Here is a 17,264-nt window from a genome sequence, read left to right as displayed (position 1 = left end):
AGGAGGGTTTTTGAAAAAATAGCCGTCGTCCAAAAATGACGTGCAATTGTGGAGAACTGAGTCAGGGGGAGGAAATGAGATAGCAAAATGAACAGTTTGCCTTTCCTACCTTCCAGGGCTGTTGTGGTGATAAAACAGGGTACCGTATTTTTTGCTCTATAAGACTCCACTTTTTCCCTCCTGAAAAGTAAGGGGAAATGTGTGTGCGTCTTATGGAGAGAATGCAGGCTGCACAGCTATCCCAGAAGCCAGGACAGCAGGAGGGATTGCTGCTTTCGCTGCGCAGCGATCCCTCTTGCTGTTCTGGCTTCTTAGATTCAGAATATATTTTTTCTTCTTGTTTTCCTCCTCCAAAAACTAGGTGCGTCTTGTGGTCTGGTGCGTCTTATAGAGCGAAAAATACGGTATGTAACCGCCATTTGTGTCCCCTGGCCCTGACTTTCTTCATAAGATTTGAATGTAAACCACAAATGCTTTCAACAACGGCAAGGCAAAGCTGTAAATTCACACTTTGGGCAGAGTTAACTTGTTGCTGTCGCTTCTAGACATTTCCTACATTTTTGCAAGAGGCAGGGTGGGCGTGCCTATGTATAAATTTTGATATCATGTACGCATTTAGATAGGCCTATATGTCTATATATCTCAGGAAAAAAGAGGCATTATTTAGCTTTCCCGGGATAGACCTTGCTAGCAAGGATGGTTGAATGGAGCTCCCACGTTCATGGCAGTCTATCCCCAATCACATGATGCTGACGAAACATCCTTCAGAAATGAGGGGATCTGTTTCCTTTCCAGACAATGCCAGATTTACGTCTATGCTAAACAAGCTCTCGCTTAGGGCCCCACTCTCTTGGGGCCCCCCCAAAAAAATAAAGGGGGAAAAAACCCTGGATGTACATTTCCAAAATATAAGATAAAAAGCAAATAAAATAAAACCTACATGCAGCAACTGTGTTTTGTGTTGTGTAGGCTCCTCGGGTGTAAGTCATGGCCCCCGCCTGCTCCCTAAAATATCCCTGGTTTGCTCCTTTCTATATATAGGGTGCCGACATTCTGTATGAACTGGTTGCAGGGCCACATGGGCAAATGGCTTGAGATACCTATGAGGTCCATAAATTACCATATAGCATGTATTCAACACCAAAAAAAAGTAGCAATTTGTTGTTGACAAAGGACAGCTGGACATACAGGTGAAACTCGAAAATTAGAATATCATGGAAAAGTTCCTTGATTTCAGGAATTCAACTTGAATGGTGAAACTAATAGATGAGATCGACTTGTGACATGCAAAGCACGATGTGCTTCTACTTCTCAGAGGTCCAATCTCGTTCGATTTGCAATCCTTGTTTTGCTGATTTCCTTGAATATTCTAATTTTCTGAGATGGTTGATTTGGGGTTTTCACCAGCTGTACGCCATGATCATCACAATTATCACAAATCAAGGCTTGACATATCTCGCTTTGCATGTCACAAGTCTGTCTCATATATTAGTTTCACCTTTCAAGTTGAATTCCCGAAATCAAGGTACTTTCCCACGATATTCTAATTTTTCGAGTTTCACCTGTATAAAGGGGCCCAATACCTTCAGGAGCTGAGGGCCTCATCAAACCTCAATCTGGCCCTGTTTCCAGATGTTGGATTCCACCAGCCCCAATGATCAGGGACGAAGGGTGCTTGCAACATCTGGAAAACTGCCGGTTCCACGTTTCTGATCTTAAAGGCAGCACTCCTTTCTGCATGCAACAAACAGAGGAAGGCCTTTTCGATAACAGAGACATTTACTCATGACAGATGCAGACAAATGCAGCTTCTTAAATCAGGGATTGGGGGAAACCTGTTTCCCTCCAGAGGTTGACAATCTCCAATTCCTATCAGCCAGCGGGGCTGAAGAGCAGGGATTTGGGGCGCTGGAGTCTGTCAACATCTGGATGGTCTTTGTTTGTTTTTCAACCTGTCGCTCAAAACGCCAGCGGTTCCCCTGTTCATATTCCAACGCTTGTGAGCTTCCCGGCTGTCCCCTGTTGGAAACAGCGTCCTGGGCTGCGCAGTCACAATTCTGCTTCTGTGGGCGGGAAATAGTTGCTGGCAGAAATAAGTTCTGTTTTCAGGGTTTGTTTGTTTAAAAATAAAAAGAGCAAAGGCATAGGCTGTGGAAATAAAAGGTGTTTTCAAACCCACCTGGAGTTGTTCTTGATTTGGGTGAGGCTGGCACGGGGTGGGTGGGGGTTTGGGTCTCAAAAACACAAGGGCAACAACTTCTACATGAGAGGAAGCAAGAGATCTTTAGCTAGGCGAATACAGCATGACAGAACAATGCAGGAATCAAAACTGACGCCAAGGCACAAGAGCAAGGGAAGAGGTCCACAGATGGACAGAAGCTATGGAGGTGTCATAGAATTGTACAGTGGGGAGGGAACCCCAAAGGTCATACATCCCAGCCCCATGCCATGCTAAAGCATCCCTGACAGACAGAGGTCCCTGTTATCCAGGGGCTGTCCCAGATTTACAGAAGCCCCCCCCGGTTTCTGATCTGATCCTGAAATGTCCTGCTTTTCCTTAGGACGTCCCTATTTTCATGGGAGAAACGTCCCTATTTTCACAGGAGACACGTTGGAGGGGCAGTGCCAGATTTAGGTATAAGCTAAACAAGCTATAGCTTAGGGCCCCGCTCTCTTGGGGCCCCCCAAAAAGCTAAAAGGAAAAAAACCTGGAAGATAGAAAGCAAATAAAATAAAACCTACATCCAGCAACCGTGTTTTGTAGGCTCCTCGGGTGTAAGTCATGGGCCCCGCCTGCTCACCTGCTCCCTAAAATATCACTATCACAATTAATATACTTCTTCTTAACTGTATTTCTGTTCAACAACAGCTTGGATAAAATACATATTTTGTGATGTGCAATCCACACAACATGACCAGTCTAACGAAGTTGATGTTGAAGAATCATTGCTTCGACACTGGTAATCTTTGCTTCTTCTACTACACTGGTATTAGTTCACCTGTCTACCCAAGTGATGAGTAAAAAATTTTGGAGACACCAAATTTTGGAATCTTTTAAGGAGTTGGAGATGGGGTTTATAAGTGGCTCATGTTTCACAAGCATACAGTAAGGTTGGTAGTGCAATAGCTTTGTAAATAAGCATTTTAGTTTCCCTGCGAATGTCCCAGTCCTCAAACACTCTGCACTTCAATCGGGAGAAAGCCAAACTCACAGAGCTCAGGCGATGCTGGATTTCGGCATCAATGTTGGCCCTTGTGGAAAGAATATTTCGTGAATATTTCCCACTGTAAACACAGACAAGGCCAAGAGATGAGACAGAAAGGGGTAAAAGATTATTGGGAAATGATCCATTATAGCTTGAGATACCTATGAGGTCCATGAATGACCATATAGCATCTATTCAACACAAAAAACAGTGGCAATTTGTTGTGGACAGCTGGACTTATAAAGGGCCCCGTTACCATTAGTAGCTTAGGGCCGCATCAAACCTAAATCCGGCCCTGGTTGGAGGGTATGTAATGATGATGGTGATGATTATGGGATGGCAGCCAGAGGGATATGAGCTGCTTCCTAGGAAACGTCTGTTTCTTTCCAGCTGTCTCTGCGTGAGTGGATGAACCCAGAGTCGCCTGCAGAGGAAAAACGGCAGCTTCCCTCCCTTCCTGAGTTGGGTTTTCCCTCCAGATCCTTCGCGCAGGAAAAGGCGGCGTTCCTCGCCACTGAATAACCTCAGGAAGAGAGCGCAGGACAGGGGGTGGTTCAGGGCTGCCTCCTCGCTAATGGTCCTCACCGACTGTGGAGGTTGCCCTCGCGGGCCAAATTTTGCCCAGTCCTCTTCCAAACACATTCAAGTTGCAGTTACAGATATGTAGCCGTGTTGGTCTGCCATAGTCAAAACAAAACTGTGTATCTGTGTATCTGTGTATCTGAGTGTATCTGAAAAAGTGTGCATGCACACGAAAGCTCATACCAAGAACTAACTTAGTTGGTCTTTAAGGTGCTACTGGAAGGAATTTTTTTTGTTTCGACATTCAAGTTGGTGAGTGTCACTGCCGCTTTGCCACTAGCAATCGCGAAGGTTTCCTATTGGGAATAGTGCCAGGGAGTCTAAAGGAAGAGGACAAGACATTATAGAGGTGAAACTCGAAAAATCAGAATATCGTGGGAAAGTTCCTTGATTTCAGGAATTCATCTCGAAAGGTGAAACTAATATATGAGACAGACTCGTGACATGCCAAGCGAGATATGTCAAGCCTTGATTTGTTATCGTTGCCATGATCATGGCGTACAGCTGGTGAAAACCCCAAATCAACCATCTCAGAAAATTAGAATATTCAGGGAAATCAACAAAACAAGGATTGCAAATCGAGCAAGATTGGGCCTCTGAGAAGTAGAAGCACATCTCGCTTTGCATGTCACGAGTCGATCTCATATATTAGTTTCACCATTCAAACTGAATTCCTGAAATCAAGGAACTTTTCCACGATATTCTAATTTTTCGAGTTTCACCTGTAGAGCGCAGCTTCTCAGGTCTGCATATAGGAGAGTTGTCATAAAAGCTCTCCATAGTTAAAAGCAGAAGTCGGCAAATGTGCCCTCATTTTTGCTCTTCAAAATATGGCAGCCCTAGGTAGGCTTTTAAAAATCTGCCTACGTTTCAGGATAACGTCACTATTTCAATTCACATAAGAATGTACGTTTTTGTACATTTTCCCCCATTCACTCATCTTTGTTCTCCCCCTTCCCCATCACTGAATGGGGAAAAAAGAATGTAAATATTAGGCTAAATAGGGGGGAAATTGACCCTTTGGGGGTGTCCTTCCCCAAACCCTTTAGGGAACGTAGCTGCATTAAAAAACCGAATTTTGCACTGAAGGCAAGGCAGTCGTCTCCTGCTCTCCCACCATTTGTGCTGGAAACCGAGCCTTGCAAAAATATTATTTATAGCTGCTTCTAAGAGGCCCCAGAGCTTCCTTGCGCATGGACAACGCCCTCTGTTCAAGAAAACCTCTCTCTAGGATGCTGTTCTCTGTGTGTGTGTGTTTGTGTCCTATTAAATGCATCCTGGGTTTTGTTCCATTCCTTTCGGAAACGAAGTCTTTAACACAAGAGGGAAATGTGAACATGGTCCTGCTAATGAGTTTTTAGGAAAGGAAAAGGATGTGGGGGAGTTGGGGAGAGAGGAGAGGGAATTGCTCACATCCCCAATAAAGAGGAGCAGGTTTGCCGTAGGGTAATTTGCAGGAGAGTAAATGCCAGAATTCGCTCCTGACCGATAAGCCACAATCCCGCAGAGTCGTCCAGGCAAACAGGATGTTCGTTTCAAAGGCGAGGTGATTCACGAATTAAAAGATGATTGATGCAGGTGTTTGTGGCGATGGCTTGGAGTCGCCGGGGGCCAATAAACAGCTGGCCCCCCACAAAAAAAGAACAAGAGGCCTCCAAGGATTCAGAAAGAGTTCATGGAGTTCCCAGATGGCTTCCAGGTCCTGTTTCGTAACCGCAAAGCACATTCTTAAATCCTGGGCGAATTTAAGAACATGGGAAGATACAGGGGCGTATTAAAAAAAACAAAAACCTTTAAGGGGGTGGTTATAAGGGAAAACTGCTCCTTTATGGGTACCCAAGAGCCCATGTAGAGTCCTTAAGTAGGTTCTCTATCGGTAGGAGAAAACAACAGAGGTCAAGCAGAGAATATTGAGAAGCAAAGCGGCTAGTAAGTCTGGTCTTTATTAAACTGTTGCAACAGGGTCTTCACGCCCCACATTCTGGAGGAACCCAGAACAATGGTGCACAAGCCCCTTTATAGACTCCCCTGTAGCTCAAGACCACCCCAAAACATCACGCATACATCACAGAAAGAGGTGGTCCCCGTGAGAAATGGGAATGTGTTGCTTCTCTCCTGTCTGCCAGGAGACCTGATCAATCATGCCTTATCATTTGCCTTTTCTGGGTAGCTTGGCCATTCCTTGGAGACGGTCAATACTCAGTTCCTAAAACTCTTACGCATATTGATAAGTGTGCTCAGCTGGACAGATACTTGCCAGACTGTGTTTGAAAAAGGAGGTGTAAGTCCCTACAGTCCAAAGACCATTGGAAAGCTTTCCCCATTTCCTTCCTCCTTGCAAAGAAATATTCGAGGTCAATTTGGGAGAGTCCAAATGGCTCCAGGATTGTTCTCCTGTTCACGTGGTTTATATACTTGTGGGTGTGTTTCCCTTGTACACTTATGAACACATGGGAGAAATGTTGGAGGGTGTGAAGTTATAAAAGATTCCTGGACTAGATGCCCTTCCAATTCTATGAATCAATGAAATCATGTCATTATTATTCATTATTTTCTTCTCGGAGAAGGATTAGCGTAGGGCACAGCCCCTACTCTCTCATTTTAAATCTATCTCACCCGAACAAAAGCAAATCTCCATTTTCGTAACAGGAAGGAACGTAGAGCCTTGGTCAGTTTTTATTTCTGCAGAAACAGAGGCCTCGGTTGAGGAGAAGGCATAAATAAAAGGAACCTGGCTTCGGACTAGTAGGCAGCCCAAAGTCAGACCACCTTCCTTTCCCAAGCTGAGAAGTGAGGAGGTCAAGTCTTCTGGGAATTCCCGTTCCCGGCAGCTTGGCAGGAAAGGGTCTTTGTGACCTCCATTGTTCCCTGTCCAAACTGGGGGCTGGTGCAGCCAAGTGATAAGGGACGCAAAGAGCCCACAGCTTCTTGGAATCCTGACGTCTGAGCGTGATCGATGGCTCCCCTCGACGGATCGCCACCACTTTCCTGGAAGCCGACACAACGCACCTAGCCAAGGTCACCCTCTGTGAACTCAAAGACCTGTCGAGGAACAAAGCTGGTCACTGGGAGATTCAGGAGCGATGAGGGGAAAGGCGTCTAGTTGTGGAATCTGAGCCCTCCAACATTTCTACGATGGAAATAGGGACGTCCTATTCCGTCCCCTCCAATGTTTCTCCCGTGAAAATAGGGACGTCCTATTCTATCTCCTCCAACGTTTCTCCCCTAAAAATAGGTACGTCCTATTCCGTCCCCTCCAACGTTTCTCCCCTGAAAATAGGGACGTCCTATTCCATCCCCTCCAACGTTTCTCCCCTGAAAATAGGGACGTCCTATTCCATCCCCTCCAACGTTTCTCCCCTGAAAATAGGGATGTCCTATTCCATATTAGGTATTTAGACCTTTAAATGCTGACAGAATCAGATCTCTCAGCCCTGCCTAGCACCAAGTTAGACAGGACTGGAAAACTCCATCTAGCAGCCCTGTGGCTCCACCTAATGGCTGCCTGGGAGAGGGCATGTAATTGCAGAATTGGGAGGGACCCCAAGGGTTATCCAGTCTGACCCGCTTCAATGCAGGAATCCATGACAGGTGTCCATCCGACCCCTGCTTAGACACCTCCAAGGAAGGAGAATCTACCTCCTTCCATCCCACTGTCGAACGGCTCCGACTGTCTGAAATCCTGATGTTGAGTCCGACTCTCCTTTCCTGCAACTTGAAGCCATGGGTTCGAGTCCTACCCTCGGGCGGGTGCCACCACAGAGAAGGCCCTCTGCCTGGTTCCCTGGAACCTCACTTCTCGCAGGGAGGGAACCGCCAGAAGGCCCTCGGAGCTGGACCCTGGTGTCCGGGCTGGACGAAGAGGGTGGAGACGCTCCTTCAGGTCTACTGGGCCGTTTAGGGCTTTCAAGGTCAGCACCAACACTTTGAATTGTGCTCAGAAACGTCCTGGGAGCCAATGTAGGTCTTTCAGGACCGGGGTTATGTGGTCTCTGCTCCCAGTCCCCAGTCTGGCTGCCGCATTCTGGATTAATTGCAGTTTTGGGGTCACCTTAAAGGCAGCCCCACATAGAGCGCATAGCAGTAGTCCAAGCAGGAGATAACCAGAACATGCACCACTCTGGAGACACAGTCTGCAGGCAGGGAGGGTCTCATCCTGTGTACCAGATGGAGCTGCCCTGGACACAGAATTGACCTGTGCCTCCATGGACAGCGGTGAGTCCAGAATGACCCCCAGGCTGCGCACCTGGTCCTTCAGGGGCACAGTTACCCCATTCAGGACCAGGGAGTCCTCCACACCCACCCGCCTCCTGTCCCCCGAAAATGGCACTTCTGTCTTGTCAGGATTCAACCTCAATCCGTTAGCTGCCATCCATCCTCCATCCTCCTTTGAAAGGCTAATACAAGGAGACCGAACGAGCAAAGATCGGAAGTCAGCATAGATGCTTTATTGCCATGGGTGGTAAGAAGAAACAAGACAGTGACTTTCTCGAAAGCTCCTCCATTCAGCCCCCGACGTTAACGCAGACCCCCTCCCCATTTCCCCCCCATGCTTGTGACCCCCACTTCCGTCCCCCAGCCATGGCCTGCAGACCAGATATTCAGCTGTCCCACTCCAAATGTTTGTGGACTCCAAACCGAGTTTATTTTTTCGTCTTTTAATGCAAAATAAAAAATAAATCAATCAATGAGGGTTGCCAACTCCCCGACTGTTTGAGTGCACAGGAGCAGATCCAGGAATGGAGTTGGCAACCTGTATTTTGCTGACTCCATCAATCCACTCGTTTTCATGAATCATACAGCAAATGAAACGAAACAGAAATCTTTGGGGTTTTCCTAAAAGAAAATAAAAGCTCAACAGGTCTTGCGGTGTCCTGGTTTTTTGCTTTTTGAAATGTAGAAACCCTACATTCCCTCCCTGGGAAGTGTGAATCACAGTTTAATAGAAAAGAAGAAGAAGAAGAAGAAGAAGAAGAAGAAGAAGAAGAAGAAGAAGAAGAAGAAGAAGAGAAGAAGGGAAGGAAGGAAGGAAGGAAGGAAGGAAGGAAGGAAGGAAGGAAGGAAGGAAGGAAGGAAGGAAGGAAGGAAGGAGAGAGAAGGAAGGAAGGAAGGAAGGAAGGAAGGAAGGAAGGAAGGAAGGAAGGAAGGAAGGAAGGAAGAAAGAAAGAAAGAAAGAAAGAAAGAAAGAAAGAAAGAAAGAAAGAAAGAAAGAAAGAAAGAAAGAAAGAAAGAAAGAATTCTGTTTCCAGGAAAGCTCAGCCCTGTCATTTGTATACAACTAATCAGTTTTAAATATATTTCCTCCTTTAGCCCTCTGGCGTTACTGATCCTGATTTTGCTAGTGAGGCAAAAAGCTACACACACACACACACACCGCTGGGAATCTTATTTACAGTGCAACACCAGGGGTGTCTACTCACAAGTAAGCCTCGCTGAATTATTCCACACACCCCGGACAGGTTAGCGGGTGCAATTTTTCAGCCTCAGTTGCTCTTTCGGCTGCTGGGGCTTTGAGAAAGCACCGCTCCCAGGCTTCCTAGCGTGTCTGCTCAGCAGTAAGGACTAGCACCTTGTTTTTTAAAAATAAAAACTAAGGGAATTGGGGCTTTTTCTGGCCGAATCATGACATGTTCACAGCCCTGACCTACACAAGCCAAGATTCCTTCCTTCCTTCCTTCCTTCCTTCCTTCCTTCCTTCCTTCCTTCCTTCCTACCTTCCTACCTTCTCTCTCTCTCTTTCTTTCTCTCTCTCTCTCTCTCTCTCTCTCTTTCTTTCTTTCTTTCTTTCTTTCCCTTTCCTTCCTTCCTTCATTCCTCTCTCTCTCTCTCTCTCTCTCTCTCTCTCTCTCTCTCTCTTTTTCTTTCTTTCCTTCTTTGCTTCCTTCTCTTCCTTCCTTCCTTCCTTCCTTCCTTCCTTCCTTCCTTATTTTTTCTCCCTCCCGCCCTTTCTTTTTTCTTTTTCTTTTTCTTTTTCTTTTTCCTTCCTTCCTTCCTTCCTTCCTTCCTTCCTTCCTTCCTTCCTTCCTTCCTTCCTTCCTTTCCAAACCACTTCCCCTCTTTACTCACTCTCTTTATCCCATTCCTCCCCACCAAAAAGCCTGTATGTGTCCTTTCCCACCCTGCGAGGTAGGTTGGGTTCAGAGAGAGAGAGAGAAAGAGAGACTTCCCCGGTAAGCTTTGCAAGTGAAAGGCTTATTTCCCATTTCCGTCGCCCAGAGGCTCTAACCGCTATGCCGTGCTGCCCCTGGTGAGAAACAGCCTCCACCCAACCCCGCAAACACCTTTCCCACCTGCAGCATGGGCTATCACAGTGTCGCGGCAGGCGGACATTCAACCGGTGCGGCTTTGCACAGAAGGGAGGTGCAGTGATGGAACGTCCCATTTAAAGCCTTTGGCGGTGGTGATGGGGGGGCAAAGTGGGGGGCAAAGTCTTCCTCGCAGGCGCTCCCCCAGGAAAGAAAAGGCAAAGCCCGTGAGGATAGGGGTTCAGGAAGACTCTTGAGCAGGCAAGGCAGGCAGCTTGCGTTCGAGGGGAAGGGAGTGGGAAGGGGCTGTGCCGCACTGCAGGGCTGGCCGGTTGGCGTGAAAGGAAGGGAGTTCTCTAGATAGCAGTTCTCCAATATGGAAAAGCCCCCCCGGTTTGAAATGGGCGGTCCTCTTTTCCCGAATCTCATCTGCCTTGTTCCTGGAGTCTTTGCATCTTCAGAATCTGGAAGAGGATTCTCTGAATGTCCTCATCCATGTGTCCCTGGGGAGAGAGAAATTTTATTATTATTATTATTATTATTATTATTATTATTATTATTACAGTGGTACCTCGGGTTAAGTACTTAATTCGTTCCGGAGGTCCATTCTTAACCTGAAACTGTTCTTAACCTGAAGCACCACTTTAGCTAATGGGGCCTCCTGCTGCGCCGCCAGAGCACAATTTCTGTTCTCATCCTGAAGCAAAGTACTTAACCCGAGGTAATATTTCTGGGTTAGCGGAGTCTGTAACCTGAAGCGTATGTAACCTGAGGTACCACTGTATTATTATCATCAACATCATCATTTAAAATTATTATCATTACAAATTATTGTTGTTGTTATTTAAAGTTATTCTTATTTAAAGTTATTGTTATTGACAATTATTGTTATTTAAAATTGTTATTATTATTTAGAATCATAGGCAGTCCTGTTTAGGGAAGTTTTTAATGTTTAATGCTTTATTGTGTTTTTAATATTCGGTTGGCTGGGGAAGCTCAGCCGGATGGGCAGGGTATAAATAAATTATTATTATTATTATTATTATGGAGGATCTGTATGGACAAAGTCTCCCTCCGGGTTGCCCTCCAAGCCTCTGCCCGCCCCCCAAATACCCAGCCCCGATCCCCCAACCTGGCAGGTAAACTCACCTGGATGGCATAGAGAAGGTGTCCCCTGTACAATGAAACGATATTGCCATGCCGTCGCTCAGCCTCCTGGAAGAAGAAAGGGAAAAGGTTTCAAACCCGGGAACCCGGGAACCACGTCCCCAAGCCATCGCCGTAAGAATTCTAAGGTCTCGAATATAAAATTGATGTTTGTAGGTGCGTGAGGTGAAAACGCACAGGCATAGGTCCAGGAATCAGCGTGTTTTTTGCATGAGTAGAATGTGCCCTTTTATTTAAAATGCATCTCTGGGTTATTTGTGGGGCATAGGAATTCGTTCATATATTCTTTTCAAAATATAGCCCGGCCCCCCGCAAGGTCTGAGGGACAGTGGACCCTGCTGAAAAAGTCTGCTGACCCCTGGAATAGGATATCTCTATATTCATTGGAGAAACGTTGGAGGGGATAGAATAGGACGTCCCTATTTTCAGGGGAGAAACGTTGGAGGGGGTGGAATAGGACGTCCCTATTTTCAGGGGAGAAACGTTGGAGGGGATGGAATAGGACGTCCCTATTTTCAGGGGAGAAACATTGGAGGGGATGGAGTTATCTGACCCCCAAGCCGTCTGAAGGTAGCCCTGTATAGGAAAGTGTTGTTTTTTAATGTTTCATTTTATTATGCTTTTCATATATGTTGGAAGCCGCCCAGAGTGGCTGGGGCAACCCAGTTAGATGGGGGAGGCGTATTAAGAGTAAAATTATCATTATGCAATGGGACGTCCCTATGTTCATCGGAGAAATGTCGGAGGGCATGTTTCTGCGACGTGTGTAGGATACTTTTTGGGCAGTCTCGCTGGGCAATTTCATAAGTATTTAAAACGACCTTTGCTCTGGGTCCTCACCTGTTTGCAAGAGGTGGGGCAGGCGGAACTCAGTTGCAACAGAAAAATAAATATATTCCTTGCTTTCACTAGATTCTGCCTCCAACCATTCTTCTCCGACTTAGGGGGCACTGAGGAGCTGGGCTACCAAAGCCGACCCCAATGTTTTCCTATAGCAGGAGTTGCGTGTAACGATATTCTGGGGACGTCAGCGAGAGATGAACTCCCCTTGGCTCGCTCCGTAATTAATCCCGTAAACCCAGATTACTTTCCCCAAACACTGACTCATCATGCAGGAATTAATCTGGATCGGTCAGGATTAATTACAGAGCCAAGCCTTTTGGCAAGAAGTCTCGGGACTGTGACATCACAGGCAAGGATCCCCTGCGCAGATTACTCAGGCAGGGCGGCCAAATCCCATCGTGTTCTCGGTAAGACTCCATGCGCCGAATTTTGGGGAAGGAACTGGTCGTTTTTAACGATGGGCAGCTAGCCAGCGGAACTCACCGCTACAAGATGCCGCAGCGGCCGAGAACGAACGAATGAATGAATATTTGCGTCAGCTGTGCTGATCGCCAAAGAATGGATGCTTTTGAATTTTGGTGCTGGAGGAGACTCTTGAGAGTCCCATGGACTGCAAGAAGATCCAACCTCTCCATTCGGAAGGAAATCAGCCCTGAGTGCTCACTGGAAGGACAGATCCTGAAGCTGAGGCTCCAGTACTTTGGCCACCTCATGAGAAGAGAAGACTCCCTGGAAAAGACCCTGATGCTGGGAAAGATGGAGGGCACAAGGAGAAGGGGACGACAGAGGACAAGATGGTGGGACAGTGTTCTCAAAGCTACCAACATGAGTTTGACCAAACTGCAGGAAGACAGGAGTGCCTGGCGTGCTCTGGTCCAGGGGGTCACGAAGAGGCGGACACGACTAAACGACTCAACAACAACAACAGGGGATGGCCCCCATCGTCCCCTTCCTCAACAAGCTGGCCCCCACGAAATACTCACGGCCAACTGCTGCTCCAGATCTCGGATTCGGCCCTGGAGAGTAGCAACCTCTTGCCGCGACTCCACCTTTGGCGAGGTGGCTTTGGCCGAAGCCTCGCCCGACAGCTCCGAGAGGTCGTTCAGGGCTTCCTTGAGTTTGAAGACTTCCTTGGAAAGCTCTGTGATCTGCAGGGCAACCAAGAGGCAATTTATTCTCCCGGTGCCCGCCCATTCCGACGTTTCCCCCCAATCAAAGAGCATCGCAAAACTAAATGGGTTTTGGTATTTCCTCCTCCATCCAAGCCCATTTTCCTTTCGTGCTGCGTCTCCCCACCCACTGCGAATCCGTAAGCTGCTGCAAACATTTTGCAAGGGTTCCTGGGTGCAGCTTCTTGCTAGCTTCAGTATGGAAACTGTGCAAAATTTGTGTACAGGACATTTGATTTTCCATAGTTGTAGCCAAAAGTTAGCAGCGTTGGAATAACACTTGTAGTTTAAGGGCAAATTTTGGACACAGTGGAGAGATAAAAAGATTTGGGTTATTATAAAAGATTCCGGTAGGAAATGATTAGCAGTAGGGACCCACAAAGGGGAGGAGGAAAGTTCGGGAGATTTCTGTCAACTTGTTTTTATGATTTATGTTTGCTATACAGTGACCCCTTGGTTCTCAAGCACCTTGGTACTCAAACAACTTGGAACCCAAACACTGCAAACCCGGGAGTAAGCATTGCAGTTTGCAAATCTTTTTTGGAAGCCGAACATGCTCAGTTTTGAGTGTTACACTGAGGTCTGTCTGTTTTTGCTATTTATTTTATGTTTTTGTTTCTGCAGCTCTTTTTCGTTTGTTTTTGCGACTGTACGGAAGAATCCAGTTCAGCTACTGATGGATGGATTGATTTTGTGACTGCAGCACATTGATTATTGCAGGCATAGGCCAATTCCAGCCCTCCAGATGTTTGGGACTACAATTCCCATCATCCCTGACCACTGGTCCTGTTAGCTAGGGATGATGGGAGTTGTAGTCTCAAACATCTGGAGGGCCGGAGTTTGCCTATGCCTGGATTATTGTTTTTATTTTATGGATTGATGATCTCATTAGATAGTCAAGTCCATGTTAAATGGCTGTTTTAGGGGTTTAAAAGTCTGGAACAGATTAATCCGTTTTGCATGACTTTCCATGGGAAAGCGCGCCTTGAGTTTTGGAACGCTTTGGTTTTGGAACGGAATTTCCAGAACGGATTAAGTTTGAGAACCAAGGTACCACTGTACAGGGGACGCTCAGGTTTCGAACATGATCCATGTGGGATGCATGTTCGCCACCCGCAGCGGCACATCTGTGCATGCGTGGTTTGCGATTTGGCACTTCTGAGCATGCACAAAGCGCGATTTAGCTCTTCTGCACATGCGCGACCACCGAAACCTGGAAGTAACCCGTTCCGGTACTTCTGAGTTTTGGCGGGTCCGTAACCCAAAAAAAACCACAATCTGAAGCGTCTGTAACCCGAGGTATGACTGTATTTGCAAAATTTCAGTTTGAAAAACCAACCAAATAAATACAGGTGAAACTCGAAAAATTAGAATATCATGGGAAAGTTCCTTGATTTCAGGAATTCAACTTGAAAGGTGAAACTAATATATGAGAGACTCGTGAGATGTGTCAAGCCTTGATTTGTTCTACAGGTGAAACCCGAAAAATTAGAATAGCGTGGGAAAGTTCCTTGATTTCAGGAATTCAACTTGAAAGGTGAAACTAATATATGAGATAGACTCATGACATGCAAAGTGAGATATGTCAAGCCTTGATTTGTTATCATTCCCATGATCATGGTGTACAGCTGGTGAAAACCCCAAATTAACCATCTCAGAAAATTAGAATATTCAAGGAAATCAGCAAAACAAGGATTGCAAATCGAACGAGATTGGATCTCTGAGAAGCAGACACATATCTCGCTTTGCATGTCGCGAGTTGATCTCATATATTAGTTTCACCTTTCAAGTTGAATTCCTGAAATCAAGGAACTTTCCCACGCTATTCTAATTTTTCGGGTTTCACCTGTAGAACAAATCAAGGCTTGACACATCTCACGAGTCTCTCATGTATTAGTTTCACCTTTCAAGTTGAATTCTTGAAATCACGGAACTTTCACACAATATTCTAATTTTTCAAGTTTCACCTGTAAATATTGACGGGCTTCTAGAGACGAAGCCTTCTGATTTTATTTCCCAAACCCAAACGGATGTGTCTGCTCCTCCTCTGAGCGTATGCACGCCCGCACTCACTTTGCGGTCCTTTTCCTTGACCAGCTTGGCCGAGTCCTCGATGTGGCTGTGCAGTTCTCGGATCCGCTCTGACTCGGCCCGCAAGCCTTGCAGCTGCTTCTCAGCGGCCGCCAACTGCGCCTCGGCCGCGTGCTTCTCACTTTTCATGAAGAGGGCCTCTCGCTGGACCTGGAAGACCTCGGTGCAGGTCCGTTCGTGCTTGCGCCCCAAATCGGCCAGCTTGGCGCTCAGGGCGTCCGCCTCGCCCTGCAGCCGGGCGCGGAGCTCCTCGTGCGCCTCCTTCGAGACGGCTCCCTTCAGAACCACCTCCAGCTCCTCCTTGAGCCCCGCGGTCTCCTGGTCCTTGGCCTTCAGCTCCTGCTCCAGAAGCTTCGACTTGGCCTTCAGCTCCCACAGGGTCCCCTCCAGCGCCTCCTTGGCCCGGGCGTGTTCAGCGAGGGGCACCGACCCGCGCCGACAGGTCTCCGCCGCCTCCCGCGCTTCCGCCAATTCCTTCAAGGTGCCCTCGTGGCGCTTCTTCAGCTCCGAGAGGCTCTTCTCCGCCTCGGAGAGGGAGGTCCTCAGCTTGCCCGTCGCGTCCTCCTGCTCCCGTCGAGATGCCAGCTCCTCCTTGGCGGACCTCAGCTCCTCCGCCAGAGCCTCGCGGCTTTTCCGGAGCTGTTCCGCCTCAGCCTCGGCCGCCTGGCGCTGCCCCTTGAGGCCATCCAGCTGGCTCCGCAGTTTGCCGGCCTCCTCCCTCAGGCTCTGACTCCCTTCCTCTTCCAGCTGCCGGGTCTTCTCCTTCAGCTCCCTCACCTCGTCCTCCATGGAAGCGCACCTTGCCAGCAAGGCCTCCTTCTCTCTGGAGACCTCATCCAAGGAGACCTTCATCTCCTTGTCCTCCTCCACGGCTGCTTTCTCCTGAGCCCTCAGACGTCCCTCCAGATCCTTCACCTTCCGATCTCGCTCCTCAAGGTCCAACCGAGCCTGCTGCAAGGCAGTCTTTGTCGTCTCTGGGCCAGCTGCTTCCTCTTGAGCCCTCAGACGTCCCTCCAGATCCTTCACCTTCCGATCTCGCTCCTCAAGGTCCAACCGAGCCTGCTGCAAGGCAGTCTTTGTCGTCTCTGGGCCAGCTGCTTCCTCTTGAGCCCTCAGACGTCCCTCCAGATCCTTCACCTTCCGATCTCGCTCCTCAAGGTCCATCCGAGCCTGTTGCAAGGCTGTCTTTGTCGTCTCCAACTCGGTCCTGGAGCTCTCCAACAGCTCCTTCTCCTCCACAGACAAGATACCCAGCTCCATCTGTTCCTGGAGGAGCTTCACTTCCGCTAGGGCCGCCTGGTACTTCTCCCGGGTGGAGCTGAGCTCCTTGGCCAGCTCCTCCATCTCCTCCTTCCTGGCTCCCGCCTCTGCTTGGCTTCCGTCTCCTTCCGTCCCCAAACCGGAGCTCCCCTCCGCCGCTGTCCCCCCGCCACCCCGAAGGGCTGGGAAGCTGCTTTTCTCCAGAGCCAGTTTGAGGGCCCGGATTTGCTTCTCGTGGTCGGCCTTCAGCTGCTCGTACGCCTCCGCCGGGATGAGCTTGCAGGACGACTCACCAGCTCCGTCGACGGACTTCAGGGCCTCCTGGGCTTCAGCGTGTTGCTCCTTCAAGCGGTCAAACTCGGACCGGAGCGAATCGTACAGGATGATGGGGATGAAGTCGGCCGAGATGTCGGCGTCGCTCTCATCCTTCTCGTAATTCTCCAGGACCTGCGGGAGATGGGAAGTTAGTTGGTGTGGAGGACTCCCTGGTCCTGAATGGGGTGACTGTGCCCCTGAAGGACCAGGTGTGCAGCCTGGGAGTCATTCTGGACACACAGCTGTCCATGGAGGCGCAGGTCAGTTCTGTGTCCAGGGCAGCCCCATCTGGGACGCAGGATGAGACCCTCCCTGCCCACAGACTGTCTCTCCAGAGTGGTACATGCTCTGGTCATCTCCCACTTGGACTACTGCCATGCGCTCTC

General features: G+C 48.2%; 1 protein-coding gene and 1 long non-coding RNA gene across 4 annotated transcripts in view; both read right to left on the bottom strand.

Annotated features, from left to right (window-relative positions):
- LOC309361025 overlaps window positions 1-17,264 on the bottom strand; it is a 113,247-nt gene that overhangs the window by 33,140 nt on the left and 62,843 nt on the right. The gene's annotated exons all lie outside the window — the stretch shown is intronic.
- ANKRD24 (ankyrin repeat domain 24) overlaps window positions 10,161-17,264 on the bottom strand; it is a 30,994-nt gene continuing 23,890 nt past the window's right edge. For all 3 annotated transcript variants that reach the window (XM_081895410.1, XM_081895409.1, XM_081895411.1), the window contains 4 exons: window positions 15,286-17,010; window positions 13,027-13,191; window positions 11,183-11,248; window positions 10,161-10,536 (listed from right to left, as the gene is read on the bottom strand). In XM_081895410.1, coding sequence (XP_081751536.1) covers window positions 10,459-10,536; window positions 11,183-11,248; window positions 13,027-13,191; window positions 15,286-17,010 — 2,034 coding nt within the window. In that variant the 3' untranslated portion in view covers window positions 10,161-10,458. The remainder of the gene's footprint in view (window positions 10,537-11,182; window positions 11,249-13,026; window positions 13,192-15,285; window positions 17,011-17,264) is intronic.

This window comes from Podarcis melisellensis, assembly GCF_964234715.1.
Source record: "Podarcis melisellensis genome assembly, chromosome: 18".
NCBI lineage: Eukaryota > Metazoa > Chordata > Lepidosauria > Squamata > Lacertidae > Podarcis > Podarcis melisellensis.
This window is presented reverse-complemented; position numbering and strand designations above follow the sequence as displayed.